This window comes from Haemorhous mexicanus, chromosome 22, assembly GCF_027477595.1.
Source record: "Haemorhous mexicanus isolate bHaeMex1 chromosome 22, bHaeMex1.pri, whole genome shotgun sequence".
Classification (NCBI taxonomy): Eukaryota; Metazoa; Chordata; class Aves; order Passeriformes; family Fringillidae; genus Haemorhous; species Haemorhous mexicanus.
In genome coordinates this window covers 2,070,676-2,087,439 of record NC_082362.1, presented here as the reverse complement: position 1 = coordinate 2,087,439, position 16,764 = coordinate 2,070,676, and the positions used below count along the sequence as shown (strand labels likewise).

The window sequence follows — 16,764 nt, the reverse complement described above, 5'->3', positions numbered from 1 at the left end:
TTAGCTTAATTTGGAAGCGGTGGTTGTTCCGTTGGGTTTGGTTTGGGAGTTTTTGTGGGTTTTTTTTCATTACAGATGTTATTTTAAAACATGAGCCTGACGGCATCACAGCTTACCAAGGGTGTTTGTAGAGGGGGGGCTGAGAAAGGGGGATCCGGGAGCGAGTCTGGCTCCTGAGGACTTGCTCTGGTTCCACGGCAGCGTTACTGCAGCTGCAGAATGGGAAAGGAGATATTTGCTTTATGCCTAAGAGGCTTTATTGTTTCTAAACTATATATAGTCCTGTAATCTTGCTTTCGATGGGGGGAGGGCACGGCGGGACAGCCTCCAAAGCATCGCCGCCCTGCCTGCTGGGCGAGCGAGGGGTTAACGCGGGGCTCTCGCAGCGGACGAGCTCATTGTCAGAATAATGTTTAGCCAGGTGTTAATCTGTGTCTGGAGGGAAGTGCTGGAATTCATTATTCATCCCGCTGGGGGAGGTCACGGTCCTGGGCGGCTGCCAGCGGCGGAGCCAGCCTCCTGCCTTTACTGACATGTGCCATTTGTGATGAGGGCGGTGAAGTCCCCGTGAGGAGCGGAGCTGCCGGGCTGGCAGCAGCGCCGAGCGCTCGGCAGCGAGCGAGCGAGCGGGGACAGGGACACGGGCAGGGACACGGCTGGAAGGACGGACACGGCTGGAAGGACGGACACGGCTGGAAGGACGGACACGCCGAGCCCCAGGGCACAGCGCCTTCCCCGCCCGTCCCTTGGGCTCTCCGGCCGCTCACCTGAGCGCTGCGCTCCCCTCAGAGAGCGCGGATCCTCAGCGGGACAGCTCGGGGTCGGTTTTGTGGCTTTGACCGAGGGCAGGAGGTGAGACCATGATCAAGTCCAGCTGGTTCTACGTCAAGTTCAAGCATGCCGAGAAGGTAAGTGCAGCCTCTGCTGCAGCCCTTCCCCGGGCACTGGTGGGGCTCTGCTGCTCCCCTTCCCTGGAAGTGTCACTGGGATTTGGTTTTCCTGACCCCACAGCCAAGGCTGTGTCCCTGGAAGTGTCACTGGGATTTGGTTTTCCTGACCCCACAGCCAAGGCTGTGTCCCTGGAAGTGTCACTGGGATTTGGTATTCCTGACCCCACAGCCAAGGCTGTGTCCCTGGAAGTGTCACTGGGATTTGGTTTTCCTGACTCCACAGCCAAGGCTGTCCCCCTGGAAGTGTCACTGGGATTTTGTTTTCCTGGCGTTCCACAGCCAAGGCTGTCCCCCTGGAAGTGTCACTGGGATTTGGTTTTCCTGGTGCTCCACACCCAAGGCTGTCCCCCTGGAAGTGTCACTGGGATTTGGTTTTCCTGACTCCACAGCCAAGGCTGTGTCCCTGGAAGTGTCACTGGGATTTGGTTTTCCTGGTGCTCCACACCCAAGGCTGTCCCCCTGGAAGTGTCACTGGGATTTGGTTTTCCCGTGGCTCCACAGCCAAGGCTGTGTCCCTGGAAGTGTCACTGGGATTTGGTTTTCCTGACTCCACAGCCAAGGCTGTGTCCCTGGAAGTGTCACTGGGATTTGGTTTTCCTGACCCCACAGCCAAGGCTGTGTCCCTGGAAGTGTCACTGGGATTTGGTTTTCCCGTGGCTCCACAGCCAAGGCTGTGTCCCTGGAAGTGTCACTGGGATTTGGTTTTCCTGACTCCACAGCCAAGGCTGTGCTCAGAGCAGCGCAGGGCCCGGGCTGCAGATGTGGCAGCAGCTTCAGCGCGGTGCAGCTGGAGGAGGAAAGCTCAGATCTGATTCCTCCAGTGCCGTGTCAGGGAAAAAGAAACAGAGATAGTGGAGATGTGTTTGTTTTCCTCCTGGAGCTTGAAAGGCAGGAATATTTCTTGTTCTGTGGAGCCCATTATGAGTTGTGACCTGCTTCTGCAGGGAGGTCAGTTGTTTCTTCTCCTTGAGTAGCTAAGTATTTAATTGTCTGTGATTATTACCGGAAGAAAGAAGTTTTATTGACCAAAAAGTAGCAAGATGAATTGAAGACTCTTTGTTGTGGAGTTTACTGTGGAGTTTGCTGTATTTCCCATTGCAGTGAACACTGTTTTCTGTGGGATTTTCCTCTTGCACTCAGCTTCCACTTTATCTCTCCTGTGCCTTGGTACCCAGATGCCTGGGGAAGCAGAGGAGCAGGGATGGGGGGAGGATGGACCAAGATTGTGCAGGAACCTGCCTAACAGTGGTGCATTTTCAGTGCAGATCTCCTGGAGGGTTTCCTGCCCCAGGGCAGAGGCTGATCCCATTTCCAGCAGTGCTGAGGTGTAGGCAGAATGTGGATGTAGCTTTGCTGTTTCCTTAATCCAGCAAATTAGGGAAAAGAGCAAGACAACTTTTTATGAAAATACTAAGCAGCCTTGCTGCTTCCCTAAACATCCTTGAGCAGTTAGCAACTTGCTCTTTTTAGAACAGAGGGAAAACCCATGCATGTGCCATTATTCTGAAATTTTCTGTTCTGGCAAATAGTCTCACATTGATTTATTTCTTCTCTTTGTGCCTCAAGTTATACTGCACTGGTGAAAGCATATATATTTCATTTAACAAAAAGCACATATATTTCATTTAACAAGATTGTCCTGTCATTTATCCCAGGCCGCAAATAGCATATTTAACAGTTTCAGATGTAACTGTTCCATTTTGTTTGTTTTGGGCAACCTTAAAAAGGCTGAATAATCCACTGTATTAGGCAGTTATTATCTTATTGATGTTTCTCTGCAATAATTCTATGTTCTTTAAAGTTATACCAGACCTATAAACATCTATAATTAAACAAATGCCTTCAGCATATACAGCATATGGAAATTCCTGGAAATAATCTAAGGAATCACCAGTCATTTACCAGTGGGTGAGGTTGTCTATTTAAAACACATGGGGATTTCTTTTTCCTCTACATTTTGTGATTCAGTTCCTTTCTCTTTTTATATTTTGTTGGGTTTTTTTTTGTTTGGTTTTTCTTTTTTTTTTGGCACCTCTTGCAGTTGATGCAGAAAGCCCTGGAGTCCCTGAGCAGAGCAGATAATGTTCTTGCTTTGCTGTCACCGGGTGATTCTGTGCAGTGTTACATAACCTGTCATACCAGTTTTGTCAGAGTCAGATATTTTTGAGATCTACAACCTGGGAAATTTGAACGTGGATGAAATCCAGGAAACCCATTTAATCTGTCTACTTACAGTTACTTGTGCCTTACAAGACTTTCTTTTGATCTGCCAGGGAAGGTGCCAAGTCTGTTCATCTGTTGGGGGAAAAAAGCCCCAAACCATAATGCACACATGCAGGAAGGCAAAAGCTGAAGTGCATGCCTGGTCTTTTACTGGATTGAATGTGTGATAAGGGACTGTTAACCCTTTATGTTGTAATGGGGGTTTCCTAATGAAAGGCTCCTGAGAAGTTTTGGGTTTGGCCACGTGGGAGGGCTGCATCCCCTTGCTGAGTGCAGGATTTTGTGTCAACGTTCTTGTTGCAGTTGGGGCTTGGCTTGTTCTGATTCAGCTCCCAGTCTGGCTGTGAAAGTTGTGCTAGTGTGGCCTAGGTGTGAATTGATGCTGAATTTATTATACTGATGCAGTTCTCTGGCCGGACACTCTGGGTACAGGCTCCATGAAACAAGTATTTCTGCAATAGTGTACCCACACTGGCTTAAAAAATTAGGTCAAATTCTTTTGCAACTCCTCTGTGTTGTCATGGTCTTAGAAATTGGGTTTATGTGAGCTAAGCTGAAGAACCTTTGAAATTCTCAAACCAGCTTTTTTCAGCAGTTTGTCTAAAAGGATTTAAAATCTCCCTTAGAGATGCACTTTCTCCTCTTAGCTGGAACAAGTGTGGGCTGCTGCAGGAGCCAGTGCTCCTCTCCCAGCAGTGGTGCCTGTGCAGCCACATGGGAAGCTGATCCCATCTCCACCTGAGCTGGCTGGATTCCTTTTTTGTGCTGGCTTTGTTTCCAGGCAGGTCAGTGTGTCCCAGTTCACCACGAGGGTATGGCCCTGTGGGGTGTACCTGCATGGGCAGAAAGGACAGTGATGCCTCTTCTGGCAGCAGCCTGTGAAAACCAAATTAATTTAAGTTTGCTCTCCTCATGTGGAAGTGTTATATAATCTCTGTTTAAGGGAGGTCATTTTAGGTTAGGAAGAGGTTGGGTCTGTGCCCTCTGTCAGTGCAGTATCTCAGTTAATCAGAACTGGAGCTGCTCTTCCTGTGTGTGCTGACATTGCACTGCTCCCTCTTAATTCTCTTGAAAAGAAGTTCATTGACATTTTTACTGGCTGGCTAGCTTTGCTGAAGTTGACATCCTTGCCTCTGGCCATCACAAATATTTTTTTTTTCTTTTGGTTTACTTCATAAGATGTTGATGTCTGAAGACCCCACTGGATAAAGCATATTGCATGTATATGCATATATGCATGTCAGAGGCAACTGCAGGAAGCTTGTAGATTGCACAGTTTTGCTTCCCATATAGACTGTCAGCCTGTTTTATTCCCTTGGCATCATCTGTGCTTTCCTGCCATACACTGTTCCACTGGTTGTGTTTGAATGCTGCTCATCCCACCTGGGTTATCTACAGAGAGACCTGAGCTGAGGTGTGCTGACGGAACTGGCCTGAGCCTCAGGGACTGAATCCTCACAGGTCTTCTGGGGAGCTTCCAAACTCTTCACATCCACCTGGAACCTTGACATCTCTTAATCAGTTCATTCATGTCATCTGCCTGCTTGCTCAGTGGCTGCTTTGTGCAGGTAGGAACTGGTCATGCATTTGTGGCTGCAACACAAAGCCTGAAAAATGGTCACCTAAAGACGTGTTGGAACTGGAAACAGGAGAGAAAGACATTGGTTAAGTTGATGTCCTTTGGTGTGTTAGTTTGTCCAAGTCATCCAAACAGTTTTTTTAAGTTGTGTAGACAAGCAGGATAAAACCTTTTCCCAGCAGCACATTTTGAGTTGTGATTAAAATAACCAGATATTAAAATGAACCAAAGTAGAAATCTCCACAACATCATCTTGAGTCTATTATCAAGCTAATTGCTAACATTCTGTAATACAGACTGAAAGGAAGCCTACAGGATAAACCCCAAAGTTTTCATGTTTGCCCTTTCAAAGATTTAATATAAGGTCATTTGGCCACAAGCCACTTGGACATAACACCCACATTCAGTCTGAGTGCATTGACACTGGAATTAAGATTCAAAGGCTTCATGTGAATAATATTGCTGACACCAGAAAATCAGTTTAATCTGAAGGGGGAAAGAAAAAAGGCAAGCTCTTGGAAAAAATCTGTGAAATTCTAGAAAGTGTGGGAGACGTGTGGAAGGAGGCAGCATGAGTGGGCAGTCTGGCTTCACGTGTTGCTGCCTGGATCTGAGGGAGCTTATGGATGAAAATGGAGGACTTGAAAGGTTTTGCTTTGTCCTCAAAAAGGCCTGTCCCTTGTTTGAGGTTCATTGATAGATACTGCTGAACTGAGGCAAAGCTTAATTTTCCTGTTCCCAGCAGTGCCCAAGGGAGAGAAGTGCTGTATTTCTAGCTAGAAAATTAGATTAAAACACCCACTACCTAGATCCAGGGTACATTCATTTCATCCTCTCTTGTAAGACTCTCACTACTCTGAAAGGCAGTTTACAGTTTTGACAGCTAAAATAAAAAGCCTGAAGGACAAGCAACCACTTTGAATGTTAGAAGGGCTTCATTTCCAGCAGAAAGATTTCAATTACAGTCATTTTCCTCCAGTAAGTACAAAGAGGTAAATGGAACCCCTGTTTCAAATGTTAAACTCACAGACTGCATTATTACCACTTGTACTTTGAAAGTAAAGGATAAAGCCCATCTAAATCAAAGCCCTGGTTCCAAATTACTTTTTAAGAGTATGATGAGGTCTGCACCCAGTAATTCAGCCACTCTGTGCTGAGCAGCACGGAGCACATCAAATGTGACTTCCATTAGACCGTGCTGCTCTTGGGGGGGATCGAGGCAGGAAGCATCTTTCTTGACAAGCACTGAGAGTTGCAACTTGAAAGGGCTTCTCTGCAGCTGGAAATTCATGAGTTGGCTGTATTTTTAGAGAATTCAGGGTTTTTTTCATCCCTGACTCTGCTCGTTATTTGTCTTGTCCCTTTTAGCAGTAGTTTGACAAAGATTTGGTTATTTATCTCCTGTGTGGCACAAACTCTTCTCCCTCCCACTCCCCACAAGAAGGTTTTTCATCCCCTTGCTGGGGTAGGGAACACCTTTCCATAATGTATATTGAATAGATACTGAATTGTGCACAGTTTACACAATGCAGTGCTCTAAAGAGCTGACAGCTGAGGTGATAAATCAGCTTTGTGACCTGAGCTCACCAGAACATTCATTGTGCCTGGAATGATGAACCCTCCCAGAAATCTGTGTCCCTGCCTTGCTGGAGTCAGGGATCACTGAGCCTGGGTGACTTTTTGGGCCAGAGCTACACCCAGAGGCATGGGAGGAGTGCAGGGAGTGAAGGAGGAGAGCAGCTCCCTGCTCCACTGGCCCTCAAACCACCCTGGCCTGGGAGGTGGGAACCCACCTGTTTCTTCACCAAAAATGTTTGCTGGAGATAATTGTGCTGATTTTATTTATTTATCTTTGCTGCTTCTTTTCCTCCTTGCCTTGTTAGAAGGATTTCTGCAGGTGTGAAATCAGATGTTATTGCTTAATCTGATGGGGATTATCAGCAAAGGGTTGTGTTGTCCTGAATTACTCAGCACAGACACCTGGTTCACTATTTTTATCACTTTTAGCTGCTAAAATTTTCATTTTTTCCTTGTCTGCCTATGAATACTACAAGTTTGCATTTTAAAAATTGTATTGCAACTGTGACTGACAGCATTTTAGGGAAATGAGTGAGATTTGTCATTTTATATTCTTGTGAACAGAGATTAAATGTAATCAAGGAAAACAGATGTAGGGATTAAATTTACTTGTAAATACAAACTGCCACAAATCATAAAATCGTAGAATGGTTTGGCTTGGAAAGGTCTTTAAAAATCATCCAGTGCCACCCTTTGCCATGGGCAGGGGTACCTTGGAGCATCCCAGGCTGCTCCAAGCCCTGTCCAGCCTGGCCTTGGGCACTGCCAGGGATCCAGGGGCAGCCCCAGCTGCTCTGGGCACCCTGTGCCAGGGTCTCCCCACCCTCCCTGGGAGCAGTTTTGTCCTAATCTCTGATCCACATGTGGATCTTCAGGAGCCCCTGCTCACTTGGACTCAGCTCTTCCCTGCCTGCCTTGGTCGTGTTACCCTGTGAGTTCCACTAAGCCCTGTCACACAGAGCTGCCTTGCTTCGTGTTTTGGCCTTCCATTACTGCATTTTGATTTTCTCTGGCCTTTCAGTGGGCACAAGGAGCTTGCCAGTGGTGGCTGCAGCCTGCCCAGCTGTTGTGCTTTGCCCAGCAAAAGGGGCAAAGGGCTGGCAGTGGCTCTGAGGAGGTTTTTCCCTCCTTCCAGCCTCACTTGTGGGTCAGGCTGGAGCACCAGCAGCAGAGAGGGGCTTGTGTCTCCATAGCCTGGCAAGCCCAGAAAAGCAGGCAGGGCTGGAAGCCTCAGGAGGGAATTCCATCCCTCCAGTCTCCAGCCCCAGAGGGGTGGGAGGTCAGCTCCTCAGGGTGAGCCAGCCCCTCAGCTCTCATTTGCTCCTGGGCTGCAGAGCCAACTGAACTACTTATTTATTTTGCTTTATTTATGTATTTGCTTATTTATTTGACTTAAATGGCTCTTTCTCAGTTCTGCCAAGCCCTGGTAGTTGGACTGGTTCCTGTGTGGTTCTGGATAAGGGTGTGCATGTGCTGTAAAATCTTTCTGATTTCTGTCCGTGCTGCAGATTGAAGGTTTGCCATTTGCTTTGTGCTCTCAATGGTTATCAGCAAGGGCCTCGAAGTTTTTTAGGCTTTCCTGGGAATATGGTAGAGATGTAAAGGGTTTTTTCTTCCTTGATCTGGGGCAGTGGTTGCATCTTGTGTGTCAGGATGACTCAGGGGCTGCTCCTGCCTGGGCAGGTGCTGGGAGCCCTGTGGGACTCTCAGCATCAGGAAATCCAAGCACCACCTGCTTCCCCTTGATACTTCTCTCAAAGAGAGTCACTGGAGCAGAACTATTTAAGCATCTCAGTGACACTTTAGGGTCCTCCCACTTATAAGTGCAAATATGTGCAATTTTTTTTTTCACCTGGAGCCAGCATCTGGACAGCTTTGTCTTTAACATGGATTGGGATCTAAACCTCAAACTTTTCCATCCTTAGTCCTTATTTTTTTGCATATTCTTGTGAGACTGAGAAGAACTGAATACTAATGGGAATAGTCAGTGGCAGATAAAATAGCAAAGGAAAAAAAAAAACCCTGTTACATTCTTCTGATGTAAATTTTTAATCAAATGTGTTTTCTCCTGTTAAGCAACTTTTACAGCCCACTGCACAAAACACACAACCAAAAACCTTTGCACAATGAACTGCATGTAATAGGCTAGCAATGCATCCATTACACGTTTTTAGGTCTGTAATGCATGTAATTCCATTTTTGTGTGTATGGTAGTGTAGCATTCAAAAGATAATTAGAATTTACTCAGTCTTGCCTTCATAGTTCCTTAGGTTTTCTTCCAATTGCAATGCTTTGGAAAGCTGCATTAGAAGTGGTCTTTTCTGTAACTAGAAGGAAATGCCATTTGAATACCTTAGGAAATTCTCAATATGTTAGAAAGCTGGAAGTTTTGTATCAGAATTTCTGAGATGCTTGTGCAGCCACAGTGAGCAGCATTCTGCAGCACAGCTGGGTTGAAGCATTGCTAGATGACAGGAGGCTGTAACAGTGATAATTACATTAAATCACAGTTCTCAATCTGAATAATTGCAGGTGAGTTTTATAGCAAGGTGTGGATGCAGCAGTGCCCTTTTTGCAGGTGACCAGACTCAGCACTGCCATTCCCCTGGCTGTTCTGTGTGAGGGCTCCTGCCTGGGCCCTCATTTCCAGCCCAGCTCCTGCCCCGTGCTGCCATCACCTGCTGTCATGTCAGGGCTCCTAGCAGGCTTTTCCCTCAGTTCCAGCATCCCTGTGGGAGATTCCCCTCCCAAGCTGTCTGTGGTCCAGGACTCCATATCCCCTCTGGGCTGTGCCCATGACCCCTGGGCTGGGCCTTGGTGGCTGCTGCTCGTGGTGGGAGGGAACCGCTCGTGGTTCAGCGCTCGCCGTGGGGAGGACACCTGAGCAGGGTCATTCCTTGTGTCATTCCTTGTGGTGTGAGCAAGTCACAGACTGGTTTGGGCTCAAAAACACATCCCATTCCTTAAAACACATCCCATTCCTTGATTCCTTCATAGACTGGTTTGGGCTCAAAGGGACCTTAAAACACATTCCACATCCCTGTTACTGTTATATTTTCTGGAAAAATCCCTTTGCCCAGGATTTTGCTCCTGGAAAGCTGAGAAGCCTCAGAAAAAAAAAAAAAGAAAACAATTCTTATCTCATTTGCTTCTCCTGTGCTGTGCTCATGTGGAATGTGTTTGGAGATTGTTCACCCACAGGTGATTGTTCCATTGCATTCTGCTGGGAGTTGTTTTCACTCTTTGGCCAGTCAGGGCCAGGCTGTGTCAGGGCTCTGGAGAGAGTCAGGAGTTGTAAGTATCCTTTCTGTATTCTTTAGTATAGTATAGTATTCTTTAATATAATATAGTATCATAAAATAATAAATTGGCCTGCAAGAACATGGAGTCAGATTCTTCATTCCTGCCTTCGTCTGGGAACCCCACAAATACAATAAAATCCCATTCCTTAGAACCCATCCCATTCCCTGCCATGGGCAGGAACACCTTCCACTACTATCCCAGGTTGCTCCAAACCCTGTCCAAGCCCCTGAACACTGGCAGGGATGGGGCAGCTTCTCAAGGCAAACAGTGCCAGGTATGAGGAACAATTCTTTCCCAGTATCCCATCCACCCCTGCCCTCTGGCAGTTGGGAAGCCATTCCCTATGTCCTGTCACTCCATCCCTTGGACATTGTCTCTCCTTTCCAGTGGCTCCTTCAGGCACTGCAAGGCCACCCTGGGGTCACCCTGAAGCTCCTCCTCTCCAGGCTGAACAATCCCAGCTCTCTCAGGCTTTCCTCCCAGCAGAGCTGCTCCATCCCTCTGCTCATCCTGAAGCCTCCTTTCTGGGGTTTTTCTGTGGGGTTTCTCCAAGCAGGGGCTGCTCTCACCACTGTGCCAGGAGCTGGCAGGCCCTGGAGCTTTGGGCAGGAGCTGTCTGAGCTCTCCCATGGCTGTGCCCAGTGAGCTCTGCCCTGCAGGAGGAGGTGCTGGGGTGTCCCCAGGGGACGGGAGTGAGCTCCAGCTGCCTTCCCTTGGGCTGCTCTCTGGGAGGGATCCTTTGGGGTGATGAGGCATTGCTGGGCACCCAGAAATGCACAGGAATTCTCTAAAACCCCTGTCCAGGACCCAACTTCTGCCTGAGAGCCTGTGGTGTGTTTAACTCTCTAACCAGTAACAGGGAGGTACTTGATGGATTAATATTCAGGACACAGTAGATGAGAGAAACTGGCTGGGGGGATGTCACACACAATCTGTTCTTTTTGAGTTCCTCTCTGTTTTGAAGCTTGATTCACCAATTCTGTAGATGGGAAGGAAAAAAAAAATTACAGGCTTACTCTGATTTTTAAATTTTTTATTCTCCCCTCCTGGACTTCATTTGCCTGAGGGCTCGTTCTGCCCTTTAATTATTTAAGAACTGGGTTTTGTTTACAGTTTGTAATAAAACTGATAAAAGATTAACAAGGTGCTTGTGAATCATTTTAAGCAAATTAAAGCTTTGAAAGACTTACAACTGCAAATATTTGAAAATTGTGCAGCAGAAAAAATAAGAACAGACCAGAGTAGATAATCAAGTTATTGGATTTGTTTGGGAGAAAAAATAATCTTGTTTGCAATCAGATGTGAGAGCAGCATTGTCTGCTCTATGAAATATTTACATGTGCTTTTAGCAAATTTGAAGACACTGGTTGTATGAAACAGCAGCAGGCCTGTTAAAATCCTGTTTTGTTACTGTGTGGGGTAGGTGCAGGGCCAGAGCAAGGGGTGAGAGGGGATTCTGAGTGGGATTCGTGTACCCAAGTTCACTTAGCAGCAAGCCTGAGCCAAAGCATGGGTGTCCTATGCTGCTTTTAGGGGCTCTGGTGACTCTTCCCTAAACAGTCCTAATGAAATGATGGGCTCTGAGCTGATTTCCATGCAAAAGTGAAGTTAGGGAGGTTCTAACTCCATTTCTAGGCACAGATTTTGGGGCTTTAATGGATATTTCCATCAAAACATCAGCACATCACTCAGTAGTGGTGTAAAAGACTAAAGATAAGGCAGTGTCCTAAGGATGGAATAGGGAGCATTACTGAGATGGAACAGAAATTCTTGATTTACCTGTGTCATGGCCATGAGCTGCTCTCATCATTCCCTCTCAAAGACTTGCAGACACCGAGGGCTCAGAGAAGAAATGCAAGGCTGGTCAGAGGGGTCAAACTGCCTCTGTGTGAGGAAGAACTGAGTGAACTACAACTCCTCAGCTGGGTGGATAAGGAGAGGAGACGTGGCAGAGGTTTGTGAATGGGGGCAGGACACCAGGAAGGTGGGAATTGTTCACTGCCTTGTGACACAGGGATGGGGAGGCCAAAGGAAGTTGGTAAGAGCCCTTCCTGAGCTCAAGGAGGTCAGAAATAGGTGGGTCTTTGGGAAGGTGCTGGCCCGTGCAACTGGCTGTTGTCAAGGAAATTGTAGATGCTAAAAGTTTACATCACCTGTGGGGAAGTGGGCCAATTAATGGAAAATAAATCAATGGATTCCCACTGAACAGGCAGGAACCCTGTCAGGAGCTCAGTGAGCTGGGAGGGACTGGTGGTGGAAGCAAGGGGGAAAGATGTAGGCATATAAATAGAGAGAAGGAGTATTATATGTACCTATTCTATTTTTATTCTCTTCCTTTGGACACCCATTTATGGCCACTGCTGGAAAGAGGATGCTGAGCAAGCTGAGCCTTTGATCTGGCCCAGCACAGCCGTGCTCTGTGCTGGTGGCACTGGGGCAGCTCTGTCTGAAACATCTTGTCCTGTGTGATGACTGCTGCATAAAACACATGTTCTTCAACACCCACCAAGCTCTGCAGCTTTGGATTTGGCTGTGGTTGTTACCTTCAGACAAAGGCAAGTCACACAGTGATTACAGTGTGGTGCTAATTGCCAGATTCCTAATTTTCACTGAAAGTGCTCTGGGGCTGGGAAGGAGAATCTCACACTGCCTCTTCTCTGTGCTTTACTTTCTCCAGCCATAAAAGGGTGTGAAGGCATGTGTGTTACCAGGAGTATTGTCTGTGCAGCATTTTGGAAGGAATTCCAATGCACTTCTCTGGACAAGGCACAGAACCAAGAGAAGGCAAGCAGCATTCCCATTGCAGTGTCCCCAGAAAAGTTTAGAGATGGGTGAATTATTGCATTGCAAAGCTCTTCAGCACCCCAGTGAAAAATCAGGACAAACCTTTAATCCTAAATTACATTCACAATCAAATGAGGTGACTGGAAATTTCTGGGGCAGATGAGGAGAGTTGGAGTCTAATTAAATGGAGTAATTTTACTCCTTTGGGGATGAGCTGTGAAAGCCAACACGGTAACACAGCAGGTTCAAAGGTCTGTGTGTAGGTCCTAATCTGCTTAAAAGATGGGATTGAATTTCACTGCCTGTATCATAAACTTGAGTTCAGTAACTAAATGGTTCCTTTCTTGAGCATCCAAATATAAACTGGGAAAGAAGGCAGAGGAGCTTAAAGGAGGGGAATTAAGCTGTACCTATGCACAAATGCTGCCTATAGCTCAGTGATAATCACAGAAATATTCTGAAAGCTCTCTAGCTGCTCTTTCTGACCACCCTTTTCAGCTCTGTGGCAGCTCTAACACACCTTGGTAAAGTTATGCTTTGAGGCAAACATTATCTGTAGGTCTCAGCAATGGTTTAAATGTCTTCTTTCTCCTTCCCCTATGGCTGATGTTTCTGCTTTGCTCTTCATGTTTGGAAATGAATGCTGAGCAGTGAGAGCTGGCAGGGTGCTGGGGCTGAGCCCTGTGTCAGGCAGGGCAGGGGGTCCCCATCTCAGGGTGCATGTGGGTTGCATTACTCTGCAGCTTTATTCAAGCAGGATTTGTAGCTTCCAGTGCTCTACACAATACAGATGTTGGAGATGAACAGATAGTGCTTCTATTTCCTTGTTTAGTGTTCTGTCATTTCTGTCTTGTGATCAATCTTTGTCCAACCCTCTTGAAACTTGGCCTGTGTTTGTTGTGCTCTCTGTGATTGTCAGTGATCTCCTTTAACAGCCCAGGATCCATTCCATCTGGTCCTAGGAACTTGGCAGCTTGCATGGCAAGCAAGAGCTGAATTTTTTTTTCCTGTGAGTGCTAGTTCAGAGAAGTCAATTCATGGCTAAAAAGATTAAATTTCTAAATCAGAAAAGCTGGGAAAAATGTAACAATGGCAACTCTGCCAAGGAAGTGCTTCTTGTTGGATTAAAAAATCTTATGACAAGTTGAAAGAGAGAGATTTGGAAGGGTAATTCAATTCTGTTGTCAATCCAGGAGAGTTAAGGCTGGAACGGTGTTAGAATACATGAACAGCCCTGCCTGGACAGAGAATCAGCTGCTTCTCAGAGACAGTTCTGTGTTGGTTTCCATTCTGCCTCTCTTGTGACTGCTTTGGGCTCCTGGACCTCAATGTCTGGGGTTCATCACCTGCTGTGTTCTCTGCTCCCACGGGCAGGTTCCCTCTGGAATAACCTGTGTTTGCAACAGCAAGGACACAGGGAGTGGGAGGAGGAGAGGAAGGGGTTCAGGCTGGCAGGTTTGGAGAGAGGGGCACCCATGTGGTGTGTGGGGGGTGACAGGGACACCTCAGACTGCAGAGGGAGGTGACAGGGACACCTCAGACTGCAGGCAGTGTCCCCTCACTCCTCAGGCACTGCCAGCACCGTGCTGCTGCTCTCCCCACCAGGGGCTGCCTGCTGGGAGCACAGAGCTGCTTTTCCCCAGGGGATGGTGTGTCAGAGCTCTGGGAGTGCTGGCATCCTGGTGCTCCTGGGAAGCTTTGTGGGAAGGCAGCACTTGGTGCCAGCGAGAGCCCTTGCTGCTGGTTCCTGCTCCTGCTGGGTCCTCACCAGCTTCCAGACTTCTTTTCTCCCCATCCATGTAAAAAAGGGGAAACCAAAGACAAGCCAAAATCATCTCTCTCCTTGGCTCAAGGTTCAGACTGAAGGTTTTCTTGTTTTGTCTTAGCAAACAGGCTCATTCAGTGCTTGATTATCACTGTGGTGTGTTCCTGAGAGAAAACAGCAGCACAAAATCCCACTTTTCTCCTCAGCACAGACAGAAGATGACAGAGAGAGATCTGGGTCCTTGCACTGTCTGTGGAGGGAGGTCACTGAAAGAGGTGCTGCTTTTGTGATCTTGTCCAGTGATCATTCTGAGACCAAAAAAAAGGTATTAATCTAAATCTCTAAATCTCTAAAAATTATTAGATATACTGAAAAGTCTTCCCAAAAGTGCCTTGGCATAGTGCCCCAGAGATGTTTTATTTATATTATATTCATTCTTCTTGCCTTGTAGGTTTGTGTGGGGTTGGGATATGTTTTAACATAAAATCTCAGTTCTTTCAAAGACACCTCTGTTAAAACCACATCTCTCCTGGCCTTGGGCAGTGGACAGGTCACACAGGGATATCTTACATGTTCATGAGAAATATTAAAAACCATTAGTTCTGGCTGTTTGATGGACTGCCTGCCCTGGGAGGTACCAAGAGCTGCCTGCTGTGGGGCACCAGGCAGTGAGGGACCCATGTGGGGTCCTGCATCCACGGGGGGAGGGATAGTGAGAGCTGTTTAAGAACTTGTGGGTTCAAAATCAGGGTAAACTTTCCCTTCTCACTCTGGCAACTCAGATTGGAATGCTTTCTCCTCTTGAAGCATGTACTATGTCTGAATTGGGGATCTCATCTCCTAAGGGCCCCTGGGTCCAGGAGGTCAGAAATGAGCCCACTCCAGGGCCTGAATGGCTTTTGAAGGTTCTTGATTTTCCTTGACAGTGCAGCAGCCCGGGCAATGAGGCCTCTAGGTTTGTTTTTTAATTTAAACACACTTGCTTATAGGTGGGTGAAATTTTGCCTCTCTGTGTAATAGGAATATTTTTTAACTTCCCCATCTCTGAAGGGTGGTCAGGTTTGGGCTGTTAGAGGTGCTGGGGTGCTCAGGGACTGTGGGGGCACAGATGGGCTCCTTGTGTGCCTCCAGCACAGAGAGGAAGTGTGTGTTCAAATATTCTGAGTGATCCTTGTTTGTGGGAATGAACAAGCACCTACAGATGTTCCTTGGCCACGAGTCTGGCAGCTTTACACTTGCATATGTTGTTTTTACCCCAAGTAGCACTTGGAGAACCCCAGGAAAGCCAGAGCCTGACTGCAGCCACACTTGGCCTGCCCTGAGAGCTTGGCAGCTGAAAGGGCCTTACAGGACAAGGCTGTTCACAGCACTGAGCAAATACAAACAAGCCTCTCAGGGATGGAAGTGGCTGCTGCAAGTGTGGTTTGCTGTCCAAGCTGCACAGCCAGTGGCAGGGGGAAGCTGGCTGTGCTGGCAGGTCACAGTGCTGGGCACAGCCTGCCCTCCCCCTGGCACTCAGCACAGCTCACACTCTGAGCTTTGCACCTCTGAGAGCAGAGGTATAAATATACAAGGAAATGTGTGACCTCTGAAGCCCAGCATATCCATTGCTGTCACATTATTTCTTTCATCCTCTTCAAAAGTCAAAATACAGCCTGTGTTTCACAGGCATTTCTATCCAGGAATGGAGTCCATGTGAAACAGGGTCAGTGCTCAGTAATGGCCTGGGGAGAGTTCCCTGCACAGCTGCAAACTGATTTTTATCATGACCATACTCAAAACTCAAAAGATTTGTCTAGAAGCATCTGTGTGTGGGCACGTTTATGTATGTAATGTAATACTTGGAGGTCTGAACATTGCATGTAGTGTTTAATGTGTATTTACATGAGACATATGATACCTCTGGGTTTAACACAGCCATGGCTACAGCACTGATTGGATCTGTATGGTTCTGACAGATAGTCTGATATTTTTCCTTTTTTGGAATAATTCACTGAGGTGTATATAAGCAAACAGCAGTAGCCTTTAATTTCCTGCAATAATCCTGACTCCCACAATCAGTGCAGTGAAAGCCAAGGTGTCTGGCAGAAGGTGCACTGCTAGGTGCTTGTGTCACTGCCTCAGGGCATTGCAAAGACTGGGAGACAAGACAGCAGCCTGGGAATTCCATGGAAACCTTTTCTGAGATATGCCTCTGCTTTGTGACGGGGAAATTTTTGCATAATTCTATAGATCTTCTTAGTTTGGATTAGGATTTAGCTAAAATCAAAATTGTGGAGCAGCTTCATCAGGATGTTTGCTTACAGACAGATCCTTGCAGTTCCCAGGACAGATGAAGGAGTTAAGCTTTTAGGGATCAGTGAGAAGCAGATGCCCAGATTCCTTATGTGATATTGAATTTACACCAAGCTGTGTGTGCATCTCTGGCAGCCTGACTGCAGATCTGCTGTGGGGTGTTTTGTGCAGCTCCTCTGGCTCCACTGCAGCAGTTAATGAGCCAAAGCCATGTTCACTTCCCAGAGCTTTCCTGAGTGTGCCCCAGACCTTGTCCCCACTCCATCATTCCCTGGTGTGCTCACACA

The 16,764-nt window shown here is 47.1% G+C and overlaps 1 protein-coding gene across 7 annotated transcripts in view; it reads left to right on the top strand.

The window, feature by feature from the left end:
• AUTS2 (activator of transcription and developmental regulator AUTS2) overlaps nt 1–16,764 on the top strand; it is a 797,141-nt gene that overhangs the window by 267,313 nt on the left and 513,064 nt on the right. The window contains exon 1 of one of the 7 annotated variants that reach the window (XM_059866085.1): nt 565–908. The exons of the other annotated variants lie outside the window; for them this stretch is intronic. Within the exon in view, the coding sequence (XP_059722068.1) occupies nt 861–908 (48 nt within the window). The 5' untranslated portion in view covers nt 565–860. Of the gene's footprint in view, nt 1–564; nt 909–16,764 lie in introns of those variants that run through there. 7 annotated transcript variants of the gene reach the window in all.